Raw genomic sequence first — 19,120 nt, 5'->3', positions numbered from 1 at the left:
CCCCCCCCCCCCCCCCCACCACCACCCCCAACCAAACCCAGTCTCCTCCCTACCACCAGAGTCTCAACTCCCACGTATAAATATTTTTGGAACACTAATTTCTGCTTACCTACTGAATAAATTATTTCATTAAAATCATTTCCCTTCATCACAAACACACCCTAAATGATAGGTTAAATCCCTTTTTATGTTAATTTCCGTTTTAGCCAGAACTGCATATTATAGTGTTCTTAGATCAGTTTGAAGTCTTACCCTTGGAAATCAATCCAAACAAATTCTTTAGAGCAGACTTTGTAAACTAACATTGAACCGCAGCACCAGAAACTTGGGGCCTAAATAGAATTTCAGTATTTAAAAGTGATTAGTTTTAAGGAATATTTCAAGTGAAAAACAGATTACAAAAATCTTCAATTTTCAAGTGAAGTTCAAGTCGAACACAATTTCAGCTCTCACAATCATACCTTTCAACTTCAAATACTCATTTTTTCGAAGTACAACTCAAACATCAATCAAAAGCCTCTTAGCATGTATAAACCAAACATCTATATAGAACACACAACAAATAAGAGAACACATGAAGAGATTATATTGCGTCCTATTATTATAATATAGAAAGATTAATGATCCATTTACAGCCGCATTCATGGAATCCTGGAGGAAAAAAATGGGGGAGAGGGAAAGGACATGCAAATCCTATTTAATCTTGTCAAGCTTCCTCCTCTTACCTTTCTCTTCCTTTCGGATCTTTTCTTAAATTCATTTTTACAAACATGTGATAAAACTGACCCGCGGACAACAAAATACACTTCATTGTCAACAGATCAGTCATCATCAGACACACAGACAACATCAGTTACATTAGTAGCTCCGGCAGAAGAAGTAGAAACTCCCTGTATACTATCCAGTATTTGAAATTCAGATAGGTCCAATAAATCAAAGTCAGGGTCCACATCTGGTAAAGGTGGCAGAATGTTCGGCCTGTTTGCATGAGGTTGATTCTCCACATTAAAAAGCAATTCCTGAGCAGAGATAGACGGATTTCGTGTAGCAGGCAATCCACCAATGTCATGCTGCGGAGGCACATTCCCAGAACTAGAAAGATCTACAGCTAACTGTGGAACCATCGGTATAGGTATCTGATGTTGCAGACGTTGGGATGGGGATGGGGATGGTGATAATGTTTGTGGAGAAGTTAATCGGGGAAGTGAGGGTGATGATGCAGCCATGTAAGTGGACTGCGGGTGATTTTGCATACTATGAGCAAGGGTTGACGGGCTGCTGCTAGAAGACATGGATGAAGGAGTCCTGAAAGGCTGAAGATGGGGGGCTGGAGCACGGATCTCGCTAGCTACCCTAAGATTCCCAGTGGAAGGGGTAATTGCACAGATGAGAGGTGGTCTGCCAGGAGTTCCTGCAGAATGTGCTGTTGAACGACTAACGGCAACTGTCTGCTGAGTAGGTGCAGGTTGGCCAGTTAAAGATAACCCAGTAACTGGTGCACATCTTACTGTAGGCTGAGAAATCCCACCAGAATGTACTGAACGATTAGAGGGGACAGAAGTCTCCTGTCTAACCTGTGCTTGGCCAGCTGAAGACAAACTGGTGATAGAGGAAGCTCTCAAAGAAACTGGGATAGAACTTTGTTGGCTAGCTGAAGATGAACCAGTCACAGGAGAAGACCTCAAATTAGGCTGCTGGGATACCTGATGGAGATGCTGCAAATAACTAGAAGGCACAACTACAAAGAACAATAATACTTCAGTACACAAGAAAAGATATTTTTACTTGAGAAATTACTAGCCTGACTTGTATAACCTAGCAAAGTTGCAAAAATTAGCACCATCTTTCTATCACCCTGATGATATATGTAATGGGAGACCCCGATAAGGAAATTAAAAATGTACTCAAAGTAAAATCTGGATGCAACTGTCCGTTCAAAATTATGACAAGAAAACTTGACTACTCATTGGAAATGCATAACCAACATTAATTGCATACCTTGACGCATGCCTGAGAACCCCGAAGGTTTAAGATTCATGCACTTGCATCTAAAAGCATCTGCCAAGAGCTTATTCATGAGAACTTTGTTCTGATTAACATCAAGTTCTTTCTTCTTCCGAAGAAATGCTGCCTCAGCCTCTTGAAGTTTATGATCATATTTCTTACGGATTTGGGCAATCATTTCCTCTATCTCCTTCTCGCAATCAGATCTCAGACGCAACTTCTGTTAAAAAAGAGAAGAACTTTAAGAAATAAAGGACTAGGAGCAAAGAATCAAGAAGAACAAAATTGGAATTAACCATGTCCTCAAGAATCTTGTTGCCTTGTTCTCTTTCTTTATGTATCCTTTCCCAATCTTTGTGCAGAGGATCAGCATTGAAAGGAAGAGTTGAATTCCAAGTGGCCATCTGATGGTCAGGATGAACTGGTATATTCCTGGGTCCTTGAACAACGGCAGCATTACTGTTATGTTGCAGGACTGCTTGACTAAGAAGCTCAGTGGAACCTGGCAGTTGAACTGGAGTTCCAATATTATGGGAAGATGCACCCTGTTCTGAAATTGGTTGAGGATCCGCTCTACTGACTTCTGAGAAATTCTCAACATCGACAGATGGATCCTTGTCCGAATTACCACCTGCCTGTAAAGGTTCCATCGTCTCCCCATCCAAATGATGAGAAGATCCAAGGTTTGGCATAAAGCTCCTTCCATCATTAGGGGTATCATGCATAATGTCGCTCGGTGGATCGTGAGCAGCAAGCGAAAAACCATCAGAAGCTGGCAGCTGTTGCTCAGAACTACTAATTAACACAGCATCAGAACTGTTGGTTCCATACTGCCCGGCATCAACTTCAACTTGAGTTCCCCTCTGATTTTCTGAGAGTGGCATCTCATGAGAGAGATTATCTCCTGAAGACTGGAAACATTCAAACTGATTTAGCTGATCCAGTTTTAAGTGCAAAATCATCAATACGGAACACCCAATATTTTTCCACAATATATCAGGAAAAAACTCATGTGTTTTTTGGAGGGTAGAACTACAAGTCACCGACAAATTGGTACAAATTACCTGTTCTACAGCTTGGAACAAAACTAAGAGATAACTTGCCAATTACTAGCTCAAAATTATCTAAACAGAGCATGTCTTTGCAATTTGAGACATTTTTTACTTTTCCTAGGAAGATCATATATACCTGTGCCCAGATTCTGAACCCAGATGTTCTACACAATAACACAATACAAACACCATATAAATTTGGAACAAAGGCCACTTACTTGATTTTGAGTCAAAGAACCATCATCAGAACAAAGAACTGCTTCTACCAAAGGCAAGTCAACTACCAATTTCAGAGGAGAAATTGAGTTTGTATCAGTGGATCTAACTGCATCTCTCGGGTTATCTTCATCATTTTGCAAATGAGAATTATTTTCCGGACTATCATGTTCCGTATTCAATTCTTCAGTAACATTTACTTCTGAATTATCATTCCCCAGAACAAAACCCAGTCCAGATACCTCCGACAAATGTTCTCTAGGTGGATCCTCCAATAGAACCTCAGTATGTTCTTCATGAGGCAGAGGAAACACAGAAACAATTTCCGCTGAACTGCCACCTGAATCACCCACTTCATTAGGCTGCTTGGATCTAGCAACCAATGCTCCAGTGCTAGAGGTGATTTCAACTTGCTCCTCAGCTGCTGGCGTAGTTAAAATATTTGACATATTGGAAGTAGATGCAGGTACATCTGGATCACCTACTTCAATAGCCTGCTTGGAACTAGCACTTAATGCTCCAATTTCCTCTGAACTACCACCAAAATCACCGACTTCTTTAGGCAGGTTGGATTTGGTAACCAACGCACCAGCTGTGGACGCGATCTCAAGTTGCTTTTCCATAGCTGGCATTGTTAAAACATTTGATGTTTCAACAGGAAGAATATTTGACTCATTGGAAGTAGATGCTGGTAGATCTGGATAACCTACTTCATTGGGCTTCTTGGATCTAGCACCCAGTGCTCCAATTCCCTCTGAACTACAACATAAATCACCTCCTTCATTAGGCTCTAGCTGATTGGATTTAGCAACCAACACTTCAGCCATGGACACAATCTCAACTTGCTCCTCCATTGCTGGCATTGTTAAAACATTTGTCGCTTCTATAGGAAGAATATTCAACTCGTCATAAGTAGATGAAGGTACATCTGGATCACCCACTTCATTAGACCGCTTGGATATAGCCAATCCTCCATCGACAGACTTGACCCCAGCTTGGTCCTCTGTTGCTGGAGTTGTTAAAACACTTGTAGATTCAATAGGAAGAATATCCGACTCATCAGAAGTAGATGCAGGTACATCAGACCGTGTGTTATCCAAAATATTACCTGCATTCAGTTCCTTAACATGATGTCCAGTTACAGGGTGAACAGTCTTGGGAGAATTGAGTGAGACATTTACATTTTCCTGAGAGCACCCTATGCCATCTATCGGATGAGATCCAACACCCCTAAAGGAATTTGCTTCGGCCAACCACAAAGAAGCCTTTTGCCTTTCCTTGTTCTTCATAGCAGAGTGTTCTACCTCAAGCTCTTTAAGTTTCTGATCCTTGCTGTATTTGAGCTCTTGCATTTTTCTTGAAAATTCAGTTTCTGAATTTTTTAGTTTATCCTTCATCACAGCAGTCTTACCATGTACAGACCGAAGAACAGCAAACTGCAATCTGTAATCCTGCACAAGCTCTTCCTTCTTCTTTTCCCATATTTTCTGGAACTCTTCAATTTCCTCCTTTTGCTTTTGTACCAGGTTTGACATTCGCCTCTCACATCTACACTGGACTTCCTTAATGAAAGTTTCCCGTTCAATATCCACAAGTTCTTTTTTAGGCGTCATAATGCATTCCCTGTATAATTTTTTACCTTGCAATCTTTCTTCCATTTCCTTTTGCACATTCAGCTGGGGAGATTCCACAACTTGTGACATGCTTCCTGTTGATGGCTTTTCTGCAACGGTTCTGGCAGCTAATAAAGAACACTTAGAAGAACTTGAAGCATTATCATTTTGATCCAACCGTTGCAGGAACAACTTTTTCAAGGAACGGATCTTCAGACAGACATTGTTTGTCTCTTCTTCGGTGCATCCAAATTGTAAGTACTGCTTGGCTAGCAAGAATGTCTCCTCTTTGTCAATTTTTTGCTTTAAGATTGAAGCTGCAACCCAACACTGAGAATTCACAGTAAATGTCAAATAAGAAGAATCACAGCGACAGGAAAGATGATTTTTCTTGAAGCAAGAAGCACACTAAGGGTAGTTTGGTGTAGAGACAAGGTGCGGAGATTAATAATGCAGGGATTGTGGATTAAGATGTGTATTGCTTTTTGTTATGCAGGTATTAAGATGTGTATTGCTTACTTATAGAAAATGATGATTTAATGCATGTTGGTTATTTTGGACATATTAGGTGTGTTTTAATCTGTGTAATACTAATCCTTGTATTCCTATTCCAACTTTTTTCCACATAAAATAATAAAGGGAAAAGGCTCAAATATGCCATCGAACTTTGAGACTCATTTAGGTCATCCATAAAAAGCTTGGCTCATCTATGTCATTTTCGTTTGAGAAAAGGCTCATTAATGCCATTATTTGCTCACTGAAATAGCATAGATGAGCCAAACTTTTAACGAATGGCATAGATGAGCCTTTTCTCAAAGTTTGATGGCATATTTGAGCCTTTTTCCTTTTAAAAAAAAGATTAATTAATGATGTGGCCGAATCATAATGAACCACATGTCAAAAAAAGTTAAGCAAAATCAATACATTTTTCAATTAACACATAATGGCATGGATGAGCCTTTTCTCAGATGGAAATGGCATAGATCAGCCAAACTTTTAAATGAAGGCATAAATGTCTTTTCTCAAAGTTTGATGGCATATTAGAGAATTTTCTTAATACAATAGTCCTACATAACATACGCATATTAGTTATGTAGGAAACAAAAACACCAATCAAACAGTGTATTATTATTTACTGTTTTCATAATCATGGTGACCTGGTCAGCTTGTGCCACCTAGACTAATTCCATGGGTAGCTTGTTACCTCCCACCCACACAGGTATCGGGTCACCAAAGCTTGGATAGGTGGTAAGAAACCACCTAGTGTTTGTGCCTTGAGATTCTTCACTTTCGGTGCCGCACCCGTGTCGACACGACATGGGTGTGGGTGTGGGTGTGGGATCCATACCCGATTTGGTCAACCGGTTTTGGATACTTTGACCAAATTCGAGGGAGAAATTTTGGACAGATTTAATGATTTCTGTAATCAAAACCTTCCTTTTATATATAAATTGAAATTGATGAAAATGGAATACCTTGAATATATAATATTTTGTTGCCAATCCCTTTCCTTTTATCTCTTCCAAGATTCTCCTCTTGATCATGATTTTCTCCTCGAGTTCTCTACATAATATCTCAAAATTTAGGTTTTATAACTCTGTTTTTAGCCAAATCCCCGCACCCGTATCCAGACATGGATGCATATCATCGAATCTTAAAATTTAGTTCATAGAGGATCCGACCTCTAGATCCACACCCATATCGGACACCCGCACCCGAGTCCGAGCAACTTAGCTTCTTATCGACTTTATATTAATAAAAGGGTCTTAAATATAAGAATATTGAGCTACATGAAATTTATAAAAATAATATCCTCAATTTTTGGATTCCTAATTATTATGACTTGATAATTGTTTACCTGAACTATTAAGATAGTCAATGAAGAGAAGGATCGATTCCACTGACAAGTAAAAAAATTTAGAAAGATGCAAGCAGAAAGGCTGAGCAGTGGAGACAAAAAGATACTGACCAGAGATAACTGGAAAGCCTGTAGAATTGTTGCAGGTTCCCTACTAACACGATGATTCTCCATTACATATTCCAGAAACTTTCCCACTGTATGTTTGACAGCATCCTGCATTTAAATGTTGGTCACATGGCCAGCAAGCCAAGAGTGGGACATAATACCTTGGCTAACATATTATTTAGGTATATTATAGTAGAGAGTTCTCGCAAATAGGAAATGCCACAAGTATGTCAATCATTCCAGAAAAATCATTTTTTAAAATTTACATAGAGGGTAATACCAAGTAGTTCAGGGTTGAAGCCTGGTTCACACAAACAATTAGCAGTAAGAAATTTGGTAGGGATCAGAACCTGGTTATTATTATTAAAATTTGTAGATGCTAAAACAATGCCCAATAAACCACTGTTGTAACAATTGAATTACAGGATGAGATGGGGGATTAAAGCAAACAAGTTGGCACACTGTTAAAAAAGAAAAAGCAATTAGAAATCAATAGCATACACAGAGAAAAGAACCAGGTTGAATGCCTCCAATAGAACAATGAGAAATCAAAGGCACTTTGTAAAACTAGCAGCAAACCATAAGAAATGTCTAGAAAAGGTAAAGATGAAAGAGAGAATGCTCTCCCACACGAATTTCGAGGTCAGCCAACTTTCAACCTAAAGTCAAATTATTTCACGTCCGAGGGATCTCTTTCTGGCAACCATGGCCGGAACCGTATCAATGGGGGATAACACTACAACACGAGTTTCAAGTCTTATGAAATCATCAGATGTAAAGAAGGAGCAGATACATGATAGAGTGGACCGAACGCAGCAGGACTTTAATGAGGAGAGTGAAGATTAGCATTAAACTGCTGAGATGGCTGATATCAGTATTTATTGAGGCATCAAACGTCCAAGGGAAGTCTGTTAAAAGATGAAATGTAAAGGACCTCTATTCAGAATTCTTTTGTACCCTTAAATACAATGAAAATGGCAGATACGTCAGTTTCATTGTTATTGAAGGACAAAACAAAGCAGTCACTATTATACCGGAATCTTCATACAAAGGGGGATGGGGAAACATTGCTCATAAAATAGCAAAATCACCTATGAGCCTACAACAGAGCAGAAAGTACTATTAAACAAAGGGAAGCCACTGGGAACATCCTTCAGGGAGGCAATACGTAACAGTAGATGGACGACAGAATCCACAAAGAAGGTGCATTTACAGGTGGAAGGTGCTAGCATAAGAGTGACGAATGAAACACCGACATCAGAGAGACCTTCTCAATAGATGCGCTGTCGGCAAGTTCCAGAACCCACTTCGAGAGATCCCAATTCTCAATGATGTAAGGTCGGCTTGCAACACTTGGAAGTCAGCCATAGGAGTCAGCGTCTTCGTAATGAATGACGGGCACTTTCTATCAAGTTTCCCACAAAAGTGGGCAGCAGAGCATGTCATGCCCGGAACATGGGTTTGGAAAAAGATGAATCTAAACCTAGATTGGTGGAGACCAACCACAGGTTGCTGGCCAAAAGATATAGTGAGAGATTGGGTGTGGATAAGAGTGTTAGGCTTACCCCTGAGCCTATGGTCCCATAAGATTTCAAGAAAATCAGCGATCAATGTGGGGGCTTCATTGAAACAGAGGAAGAAACAACCCTTAAAACTCACCTACACTGGGCACACATCAAGGTGAAGGGAGACAAGATGATAGAATAGATTGAAGTCACCAGCGATGGCTTTGTGTACAAAGTACCGATCTGAAGTGAAGCGCTGGTGACTTTCAAAAAGGAGGAGAGAGGAACAATGCAATGGAACGATGGACAATAGGGGTTTCTTTTCCCCTTTAAGGGTCGTTTGGTAGAGTGTATTAACAAAAATAATGCCTGCATAGTAATACCTTGTTTGGTACACTTTTTTATGCTATGTATAGCTATTGTGTATTAAGGTGTGTATTACTATTTACTAATACGATGGATTTCTAGGTATTAGTAATGCAAGGGGATTTAATGCATGCACTATCATGGTTAAAGACCCAATAACCCCTCAAAATCCTTTTTACATCTTTTCCATCATAATTGTGGAGGATATCATTGGAAATACATATTTTTATGCAATGCATGCTATTAATAATACACCAATCTAAACAATGCATAAGTAATAATCTATGTATAATTAATGCAAGCATAATTAATACAAGCATCGTTAATGCAAGCATTACAAAAGGGATCAAGTGGATAGAGCATTAGCACAGTCAAATTCCCAGTGCTAATAAACAGGGAACCAAATGGATTCTTTTCATCCCAGAGAGGTTTGAGACAGGGTGATCCCTTGTCTCCATTTTTGTTCATAGTGGCAATGATGGGCATGAGCAATCTACTGAATAAAGCACGAGGGAAAAGGTGAATTAGAGGTTTCAAGTTGAGCGAGACAAATAGTATAGAAGTAACACACTTACAGTATGCAGAAGACACCTTAGTATTTTGTGAAACAAAAGCGGAACAAGTTATGATACTGAGGGTCATCTTCATAATTTTTGAAGCAATCTTTGGGTTACATATAAACTAGGGGAAGAGTTTTATATCCCTATCAACACAGTCAGTGAGATAGATGCTCTAGCAAGCAAATTAGGACGAAGAGTAGGGGAGCTTCCAACTACATATCTTGGAATGCCTTTGGGTGCTAAATGTAAGTTCGCAACAATTTGGAATGGGGTGGTAGAAAAATGTACAAAGGCTTACAAATTGGAAGAGTCAATACCTCTCCAGGGGAGGCAGACTAACAGTGTATTAGACACTTTGCCTTCCTACTTGATGTCCATTTTCCCAATGCCTGCTAGTGTTAGCAAGAAAATAGATGTCCATAGAAGGAACTTTTTATGGCAGGGGAATGAAGATAAGAAGTATCACCTAGTCAAGTGGGAGGAGCTGTTAGTGAACAAGAAAGCAGGAGGTCTAAGTATCAGGAATATGAAAAAGCAGAATCAAATCCTGATGATGAAATGGTAGTGGAAATTTGCTACTGAAGAAGGAATGTTGTGGAAAGAAGCCATTCTTGCAAAGAATGGTATGGAAGATAATTGGATAACTAAGAATGTCACAACACCCTATGGATGTTCAGTCTCGAGAGCCATTAGGAATCTTTGGCCAATGATGCAGATTAGAACTAAGGTGAGGATAGGAAATGGGTAGAAAACCTCTTTTTGGCATGACAAGTGGAAAGGGCATTTAACAATGAAACAACAACATCCGAAGCTATACACTCTAAGCCAGCAACAACAAGTCACAGTTGCCATGATGTGGACTGGACAAGGATGGAATCTATATCTAAGGAGACATCTGAATGGTTTGGAGTTTGGGAGAATAACAGACTTCTATAACTCAGTAGCAAGATTCAACAATCTGACCGAAGAAGTGGATAGACTAGAATGGAACTGAAACAGTAAGGGAATTTTTTCTGTCAAATACAGGGAGCTAAATGTAAGAGTGGTGAAGGAAAGAGATTGGCATTGTAAGATGATATGGAAACCAAAAATTCCCTACAAAGTTAACTGTTTCATCTGGCTTTTGGCCAAAGAAGCAATGTTAACTCATGATGATCTGAACAAAAGGGTCACTGACTAACCGCTAGGTACTTTTTATGTGGGGAACAAGCTGAGACAATCAACCATCTTTTTTTGCACTGCAAATGGACAGACCAGCTTTGGAGGATGTTCATCAGTTTGAAAGGGATTAGTTGGGTGAAACCTGGAAGCATTGCAGATGTTCTAATATGCTAGAATATGGATGGTAATGTGAGCAAGAAGGAAGAAAAATGGAAGATCGTCCCGGCATGCATTTGGTGGTCAATTTGGATTGAGAGGAACAAAAGATGCTTTGAGGGGACTCAGAACAACATTCAGAATCTTAAAATGAATTGTATAGGCCTTTTGTTATTTTTGGTGTGAGCAAAAACTATTAGCTCCAACAAAAGATATTTGTGATGTTTTAAACTTTTTGTAAGGCACAGAATTGAATTACAAGTTGTAAGTTGTAATACTTTTGAAGGGGAACTACACTTCAGTTGTAGTATACCTGTGGATATATAGAAGTAAAGTTACCATTATCAAAAAAATACACTCTATTTAGCATTATTTGTATACACCCTACCAAACGATCCCTTAGTGATAAACTCTGTGGATCAGACAGTCCACCACGTGGGAACTTAAACAGCTAGCGAATTTTTAAATTGGAGGTACGTGAGGCGAACAGGAAAGGGAAAGGACCTTTATTTGTTGTAGCAGGCCAACTTATGAGGAATGAAACCTTGGGCCTAAAAAACATAGCAGAAGAATGTTGTAGCCCAAGTTTTTGACATAGTTAATATCGAGATACATGCAAGACAAACTCACAACAGATTTGAGGAACTGGGGATCAAGGGATGGGAGAACTAAGCAATTCCAATGGTGATGACTACCTAGACTCATTCCAAACCCTACTCCTTTTAGTGATATATCTGACTGTTGACCCGAAGTGAGATTCTAGGACGGAGCTAAATAGCGGTAATGATATTCCAGTCAGTGTTATCAAATGTGCGCTTAAGCCCTAAAGTGAGGCTCAAAATATGTTGAGCGCGTCGCCTCGCTTTATGTGCGCTTTAGTGTCGTCATCAAGGTTCTAAGGCAAACGCTTCCTTGCTAATGAGCCTCTTATGAAGAAGTGACACTAAATAATTGATATTTCACTTTATCATAAAAAAAAATCAATTTTTTTTGGTCATATATTTGTCATTCATGTTTATAATTATTAGTTTTGGACTAAACATATATATTTGTTTTCTTTTCTCCCTTTGCGTCTTTTTTCATTAAAACCCACGCTTGATTTGCGCTTTGCGCTTAAAGCCCCTACGGACCTTAAAGCTTTTTTGCGCTTTTCGCCTTTGATAACACTGATTCCAGTGTCAGATTTCGGAATATTCCAAGATTCTGTATGCTGATCCGATGTAAGGTTTCGAGAGCTGCTAGGTTTTGTGTAGTCGTTCTGATGTAAGATTCCGAAATTGACTTTGTTTCTAAGGTTTTCCGATGTAAGGTTCCGGAAAAGGACAAGCAGTTTCGATGTAATGTTCCAAGATATGCTAGGTTCTATCAAGGCTTTCCGATGTAAGATTGTTGAAGGGACTAGCTACTCCGATGCAAGATTCTGAGAGATGCCAGGTTACATGGTATTGCCCCGATGTCAGATTCCGAGAAAGTTGTATGGTTATTTCTGAGTGATGCCTTGTAGTGTAGCTCGGATGTGTGCTTGTCGGGCTTATGGGGATTCGATTGGGTTATTGATTGTATGATTGTTTATTATTGCCTTGTATGTGCCTTCTGGGATTATGGGGTCCAGTTAGGTTTTAGATTACTTTATTGCTTTCGTTGTATCTTTACTGTGTCATGTCTAGCTATGCCTTTACTTGTGCCTTATTACTCTGTTAGTTAGTCGCCTATTATTATGCTATTGCAATCATGAACTCGGTCGACTTATGATGTCTACTGAGTATCCGTTGTTCTAGTACTCATACTACACTCCACATCTTTTTCCCTGATGCAAATTTGAGCTCTAGTTGACCCTGTTGTTCTCGTGTTGCTTAGGTTGGTATTCCGGAGACTGAGGGTGAGCTTATTGGAGTTCGTCGTTGACTCGTCTCCTTTTGTACATTTTGGGCTAGTCTTTTGTATTTCATGACAGTCTGTATATTTCTTGTATATGTCTAGTCTGTACTTGGTCTTTTGTAGTAGCTTTGCACTAGCATCCATCAGGTTTTGGATGGATCTTTGTATTTTGTCCTCGTTCAAGGATTGTATATATAAGTATGGTCTCATTTCCATTCTTTCTATCTCAAATCTAGTTTATTATGCTTTTGTCTATTTCTTCCACATCCTAGGCCCATTATCATTAGTTCCGAGCCAAGAGGTGGCTTACCTACGGGTGGGATTTAGTAGGTGTCATCATGACTTGAGTTTTTGGGTCGTGACATATTGCAAAGCTTTTGGCAGAAAGACTGAAGAAGAGAGACAACAAATGGCCATCATAAAAGGAAGGCAAATTATGGATGTAGTATATGAGTGTGTGGAGTCTAGACAAATAAACAAACAACATGGATTCTATGCTAGCTTGGTATCCAAAATGCTTATGATCACTTGAACTTGAATTTTTTGATAATGATATAATGCAATGGATGGGCTTTGGCGCCAAGTGGATAAGATGGGTGAAATAATCCATTAGCAAAGTGAAGTTCTCAGTCCTAATAAATAGGAACCTCTGTCAATTTTTCTCCTCTCAAAGGGGACTGAACAAGGAGATCCCGTATCACCTTCCCTTTTCATCCTAGCCATGGAAAAAAGGCCTAAGTAACTTGATACAGACAACCAAAGAAAAAGATTGGGCCAGGGGGTTTCAGGTGGACAACAGAACCATAAACAACCTGGAGATAACTCATTTGCAGTATGCAGATGATACTCGAAATCTTTTGTGGAGCAGCTACTGACCAGATGCTGATACTTAGGGTGATTTTCTTATTTTTGAAGTTGTCTCTGGTTTTAAATCAATTGGGGTAAGAGCTACATATACCCTATCAATGAAGTGATAGCGATGGACAATTTGGTAGCTATTCCATGTGGAAGAGTAGGGGAACTACCTACTATTTACTTAGGAATGCCTTTGAGAGCCAAAAGCAAGTTAAAGGGGATACGAAATGGGGTAATAGAAAAGTGTGAGAAAAGGTTAACAAATTGGAGGAGTCGGTACCTTTCCTTGAGGCTACATTGACCATGGTCAACAGTGTTCTGGATGTAATGCCTGCATACATGATGTCAGTCTTCCCAGCCCCTGACAATGTGATCAAGAGAATCGACATGCTAAGAAGAAACTTTTTTTGGCAAGGAAATGAAGACGAGAAAATTTCATTTGGTCAAATGGGAAGAGGCTATAAAAAGCAAGAAGAAAGGGGAAGTCAGGATCAAAACTATAAAGATGCAAAACAGAAGCCTAATGACAATGTACTATGGAATTTGTCACATGAGAAAACATGTTGTGAAAGGAGGCCATCAGTGCAAAGTATGAGATAGAGGATAAATGGATTAGCAAAATGGTGCCACCCCTTATGGATGCAGTATAACTTATGGCTATTACTACTGCCTAGAGTAAATTTCAAGGTGGGGAATGGACTGCAAGCGTCATTCTAGGAGGACAAGTGGATAGATCAGAGACCTTTGAAGCAATTATTGCCTGATCTACACCTACTAAGCTTTCAGCAACATGCCTCTGTTTCAAAAATGAGGACATGCCAGGGATGGAACCTTCACCTCAGGTGAAATCTAAATGACGAGGAGGTGGAAAGGATAGGTGCCCTCTACAACACTCTCCCCTTTCAACAATCTACCTGGGGAAGAAGATACTGCAATGTGAAAGTTATGCAACAAAGGAGGCTTCTCTGTAAATTCAGCATACAGTAATCTCACCACTTCAAACAATAGGATGGATCAGTGGCCTTGAAAGATGATATGGGGACTAAAATTCTATTTAAGGTCAACTGCTTCACTTGGTTGCTGACCAGAGAAGTAGAGAAGCAGTACCGACACGGTAAAACATGAAGAAGAGGAAGTACCAATTGTGCTCCAGATGTTATCTGTGTGAAGAACAAACAAAGAAATCATCTCTTTTTACACTGTAAATGTGTAGACCAGCTATGGAGATTATTCATGTGTTTTGAGGAAAATCACTTGGGTGAAACCAAGAAATATAGGAGTGTTGAAGTGTTGGATTAGAGTTCATAATGCTAAGGAAAAGGCGGAGAGATGGAAGATTGTCCCATATGGTGGACAGTGTGGAAAGAAAGAAATCAAAGATGTTTTGAGGGCAAGCAGAGCAATTTATAGATGAATTGTCTAGTTTTGTATTACTTTGGTGTGAACAAAAAGTGTTAGGACAGACAAGATATTTTTAATGTTTCAGACTATTTGTAACAAAAAGTGCAAATAGGTTTCCTAGATTGCAACACTTTTGGAAGGGGACTACACTTTGATGTAGTATATCTATGGATATTGTTAAAGAATGACAAAAGTCCCACATTGGTGGTCAATGAAATGGGTGGACTCCTTATAAGGCATGGGCAATCCTCCTCCCTTTGAGCTAGCTTTTGGGGTGTGAGTTACGCCCAATACCTAATTTCACAGATATATACATGAAAAAGTTGCCATTTCCCAAAAAAAAAAAACATAGCAACAAAATCTTCAGATAATAGAAGAACGGGAAAATAAAACCTTAATATTGCTAAAGTACTGGAAATCTACACAATTCACAAATTTGAGGAATAACCCAAACATAAAAGTTGTTATCCTTTATCACAAAGGTAGCAATACAAGAAGTTCAAATAGCAAACTTAGTGCCCTTGATTATTTTTGTTGAAACAATTTTACCCCGCTAATGGGAAGCTGAACTAGTTTACTGGCTTATTTTGAAGGATGGCTTAAAAAAATGGATGCTGCAAGTGTTAGAAGAAAGAGCTATACCAGCACACTATCTCGTTATGTGTAGAATTCCAAATATGAAAATGCAATATGCATACTGCTCATGTATGCCTGATTCTGTGTTATTGTTATTTAAAGCTACTAAAACAAAGGTATGAAAGCTATTTAACAGCCAGAACATACACATATTTGCTAAATGGAACAATCAAATGAACGACGCCATTTCTCATGCTATGCATGTTCTATACCATTTGGTGCGCTGGGAAACAGTTATGACCCCTAAGCATTGGGGTGGATTAGGAGTTACCAGTGTTCAGGGAAGCGTGAAGCGGAAAAAAGCGATAAGGCCCCGCTTCATGCTTTAAGCGATGAAGCGCTCACATACTCATTCTAGTATGTGAAGCGTATAAGGCTCGCATCGCTTCGCTTCATCGATTTAAGCGATGAAGCGCTCGCTTTCCTGAACACTGGGAGTTACAAGTTTGAAGGTTTTCAATAAAGCATTATTAGGGAAATGATTACGATGAGTTGGGATGAGGAAGATGTTTTTTTGGTGAGAGATCATAGCAGAAAAATATGTGGTCTTGGAAGGGGGTTGGAGAACTAAAAGCGTCACCCGTGTCGGATTCTTCAAAAATACACTACTTTTGGAGAATCCCACACGCACCTGTGGACCTTTTTGAAGAGTCCGAACAACATAGTATGCCCTATAGATGTGGATTATGGAGGAATATTTTAAGGGGATTGGAGGAGTTTAGTGACAACGTGTCTTTTAAGGTAGAGGGATGGGTGGAAGGTATGTTTCTGGGAGCATAGGTGGTGTGGGGACAATATGCAAAGGTATCGTTCCCAGATATACTCAGAATTTCTTGCCAAAAGGAATCACAGTCCAAAGAGTTTGAAAGCTACAAGATGAAGAAGTTTCTTGGGACCTGAGCTTTAAGGAGGAATTTTCAAGAGCAGGAGGTGACAAAAGTTGCAAAGCTTGAATGATTTACTTCACAAACAAAGTGTCCCACAAGGTAGCCATGACATATGGAGGTTGGGGAGGGCAACAATGGTATCTTCTCTGTCAAGACTTTTAATGAAAAGCTACTAATTAGGAAGGGGTTACTTTTCCACCTAATTCGGTTCCCTGAGGTACCAAGGAACGTGTGTTTCTTATTTGGCAAGCAAATTTTGTTGGTGTTTTCTCTGTAAGGAAATGTAGACCACGTCCTGATTCATTGTCGGGTTGCTTTCGAGGTTATGGTGGGAAATCCTATGTTTGGAATTTATTGTGTGATGCCAGGCATTGTGAAAGGATTGATATTTAGCTTGAAATACGGAAGAAGGAGAAGATGAAGGACTTGTAGTGTTGCCCCACTTGCACTGATGTGGGTTGTTTGGAGAGAAAGAAATAGGACAGCTTTTGAGGTGGAGATGACTTTTGTAAAGTTGAGAAGTAGTCTCTTACCCCTTATTTCTTTTTGGTGCACCCACGAGGTTCCTTGTTGTATAGAAGATTGGGTATCGGTCATCAAAAAAAAAAATAAAGAAAATTGGGTGTCTTTCATAGAAAACCATCTCTTATTGTAGGTTTTCTATTTTTGGGGGTATACCTTGGGTTCCTTGCCATTTTAATGAAATTTATTCACCCTATCCCAGAAAAACATGCTCTATACCATTTGTCAATGTAAATTGACTCTCTGCTTTTTGGCGAATTGACTAGCACAGTTCACCCTCACCAAGGCAGAGGGATGGAGGTATTATTAACCATACTAGGTTTCCCAAGCTTAGACAGGTTTGGATGTACGAGTACTGCAGGAAGGATGTTGTGGTGCTTACTGTTGTGCCAAAAACTGCAGAATAATATATCCACTTGAAGAGAGTTTAAATAAAGGAAAAGATGTCAATTCAGGGGTAATCACAAGGCAAGGAACTCATACATAAAAAGATTAAACCTTCGACAGGTTAATATCATACTTATTCACTAGAAGCTATCAACAAATGCATACAACTCTTTCACCATGAATATGAAAGGTATATTTTCCTAACATGAAGAACTTTATCTTTTAAACGTAACAGATTCATAGATTCAGAAGCCCTCCCAAAACCCACGCATTATGATTAATCTGGACAAGCGAAGATTGCCAATTTACCCTCACTGTTCATCAGAGCACCTGTATACTCTCTAAAGACAACTACAACTTTAAAAAACTAACTTTTGAGAAAGGGCAGGCAGGAAATGGATACCGAAAGTTTTAGCACTTCAAACAGTTTTGCAAACTCAGCTTTCAGATGGACATGAAGGCTTTTCTGCTCATTGTACAGTATTCTCCCTTCTTCTGGCCTGACAGGTTTTGCCTCGTGCAACAGATGAGATGGAGACCTAGAAACATGCTCCCCACCAATATCATCATTTTCATGAGCACCTGGATCCAACTAAGAATTAGCAGCTGATATTTCTCAACATATTTATACAAATGAGACAACAAACTCTAACAGGAAATGTATTGAAAATAGCTTATTGAAGGGATACCTCCTTTGGAGGCTGCAACTTCACCTCTTCCAGGTGACGGGTGACTGGGGATTGAATCCACACTATGATTTACAACCTTCCTGCGTTTCTTTCCTGCTTCATCATCACCATTAGGTGGATCTGGTGATTCATCAAAGTATTGAACTCTCTTTCTGTTCCTTGGGGTTGCTCTGCTTAAATTTCTCCACTCCGGATTTCTTCCTTCCAACAGCCCTCTCCAAAAAACTTGAGGTTCTACTCCGATTTTCAACTCCATTTTTTTCTCACCAAGCAGCGGGATATTAGCACTGTAAGTTCCCGTGCTCATTTGAACTTTTGAAATAATGGAATGACATATGTCCTTGTTGTCAGAGCTTTTAGAAACTATTGCAGAAAACTCACTAATAACGTCATTTAAAAGCAACTGCCCTGATGAGTTATTTGAAATTGAGGTTGGAATGCCTCCAGAGTGGTACTCATCCAATCTACTGAACAAATTTGAGGCTCCCCACATAAGGGTGTAATTGGGGCTCCGACTTATGCTATGCAAGTTACTATCATGATTCAGGTCCTGTTTAGCAAGGACAAGGGCTCTTTCTTCTACAGTGAAACATGAATACAGTCGGAAAACACTGATATATTTAGACTGTGAATCTATGTATAACTTCTGGAGTTGTCTCAAATCATTTGCAGGATTTGTCTCACTGTCATATATAATAACACTATCAACTGACGGTAGTTTAATGCTCGGATTGCAAACACGGTTCTCTAGTAAAAGAACAAAGCGCGCACTTTCCTTGTTGTTAAACCTGTGAAGTGAAGCTTGTTTCTTGGACATAACAACACCTGTCTCAACTCTTTCATAAGAATCTTCACCAAACCTTTGACGCAGAAAATCATCCAGAATATCACCAATAGATGCCCCCGAGCCAGAGCCAACAATAGACTGCATTCAAGGAGGAGGATTTTGACAATCAGGTGAAGAAATTGAAGAGAAAGTGACAAAAAACTTTCACAGAACTTCAGACATCATAATGATGTGTCCTTGTGTACGTCTATCAGTGTTACATATATATATGTATATATATATATATATATATAGAGAGAGAGAGAGAGGATGCTGGTGTCCTGATGTATGTTTGTTGGTGTGTGTGACACATATATTACGTACTGTTCCACTTCTTCCCATCTACCTAACCTTTGGCGGACACAGTTATGCCATACTTGAGTTGGTGGGAAGTAGAGGACTAGAGGTGCAGCCAACTGGCCTAAACACCATCCCCCCCC

The 19,120-nt window shown here is 39.5% G+C and overlaps 1 protein-coding gene across 4 annotated transcripts in view; it reads right to left on the bottom strand.

Annotated features, from left to right (window-relative positions):
* Nucleotides 1-575: 575 nt before the first annotated feature.
* Nucleotides 576-19,120, bottom strand: part of LOC125874496 (helicase protein MOM1-like) — a 63,524-nt gene continuing 44,979 nt past the window's right edge. For 3 of the 4 annotated variants that reach the window (XM_049555389.1, XM_049555391.1, XM_049555392.1), the window contains 7 exons: nt 17,855-18,779; nt 17,569-17,747; nt 6,855-6,959; nt 3,275-5,215; nt 2,301-2,915; nt 1,999-2,224; nt 576-1,738 (listed from right to left, as the gene is read on the bottom strand). In XM_049555389.1, coding sequence (XP_049411346.1) covers nt 822-1,738; nt 1,999-2,224; nt 2,301-2,915; nt 3,275-5,215; nt 6,855-6,959; nt 17,569-17,747; nt 17,855-18,779 — 4,908 coding nt within the window. In that variant the 3' untranslated portion in view covers nt 576-821. The remainder of the gene's footprint in view (nt 1,739-1,998; nt 2,225-2,300; nt 2,916-3,274; nt 5,216-6,854; nt 6,960-17,568; nt 17,748-17,854; nt 18,780-19,120) is intronic. The other variant, XM_049555390.1, reaches the window with a different exon arrangement.

Source organism: Solanum stenotomum, chromosome 8 (assembly GCF_019186545.1).
Source record: "Solanum stenotomum isolate F172 chromosome 8, ASM1918654v1, whole genome shotgun sequence".
NCBI lineage: Eukaryota > Viridiplantae > Streptophyta > Magnoliopsida > Solanales > Solanaceae > Solanum > Solanum stenotomum.
Note: the sequence above shows the minus strand (reverse complement) of the source record. Positions and strands in the feature narration are given on the sequence as shown.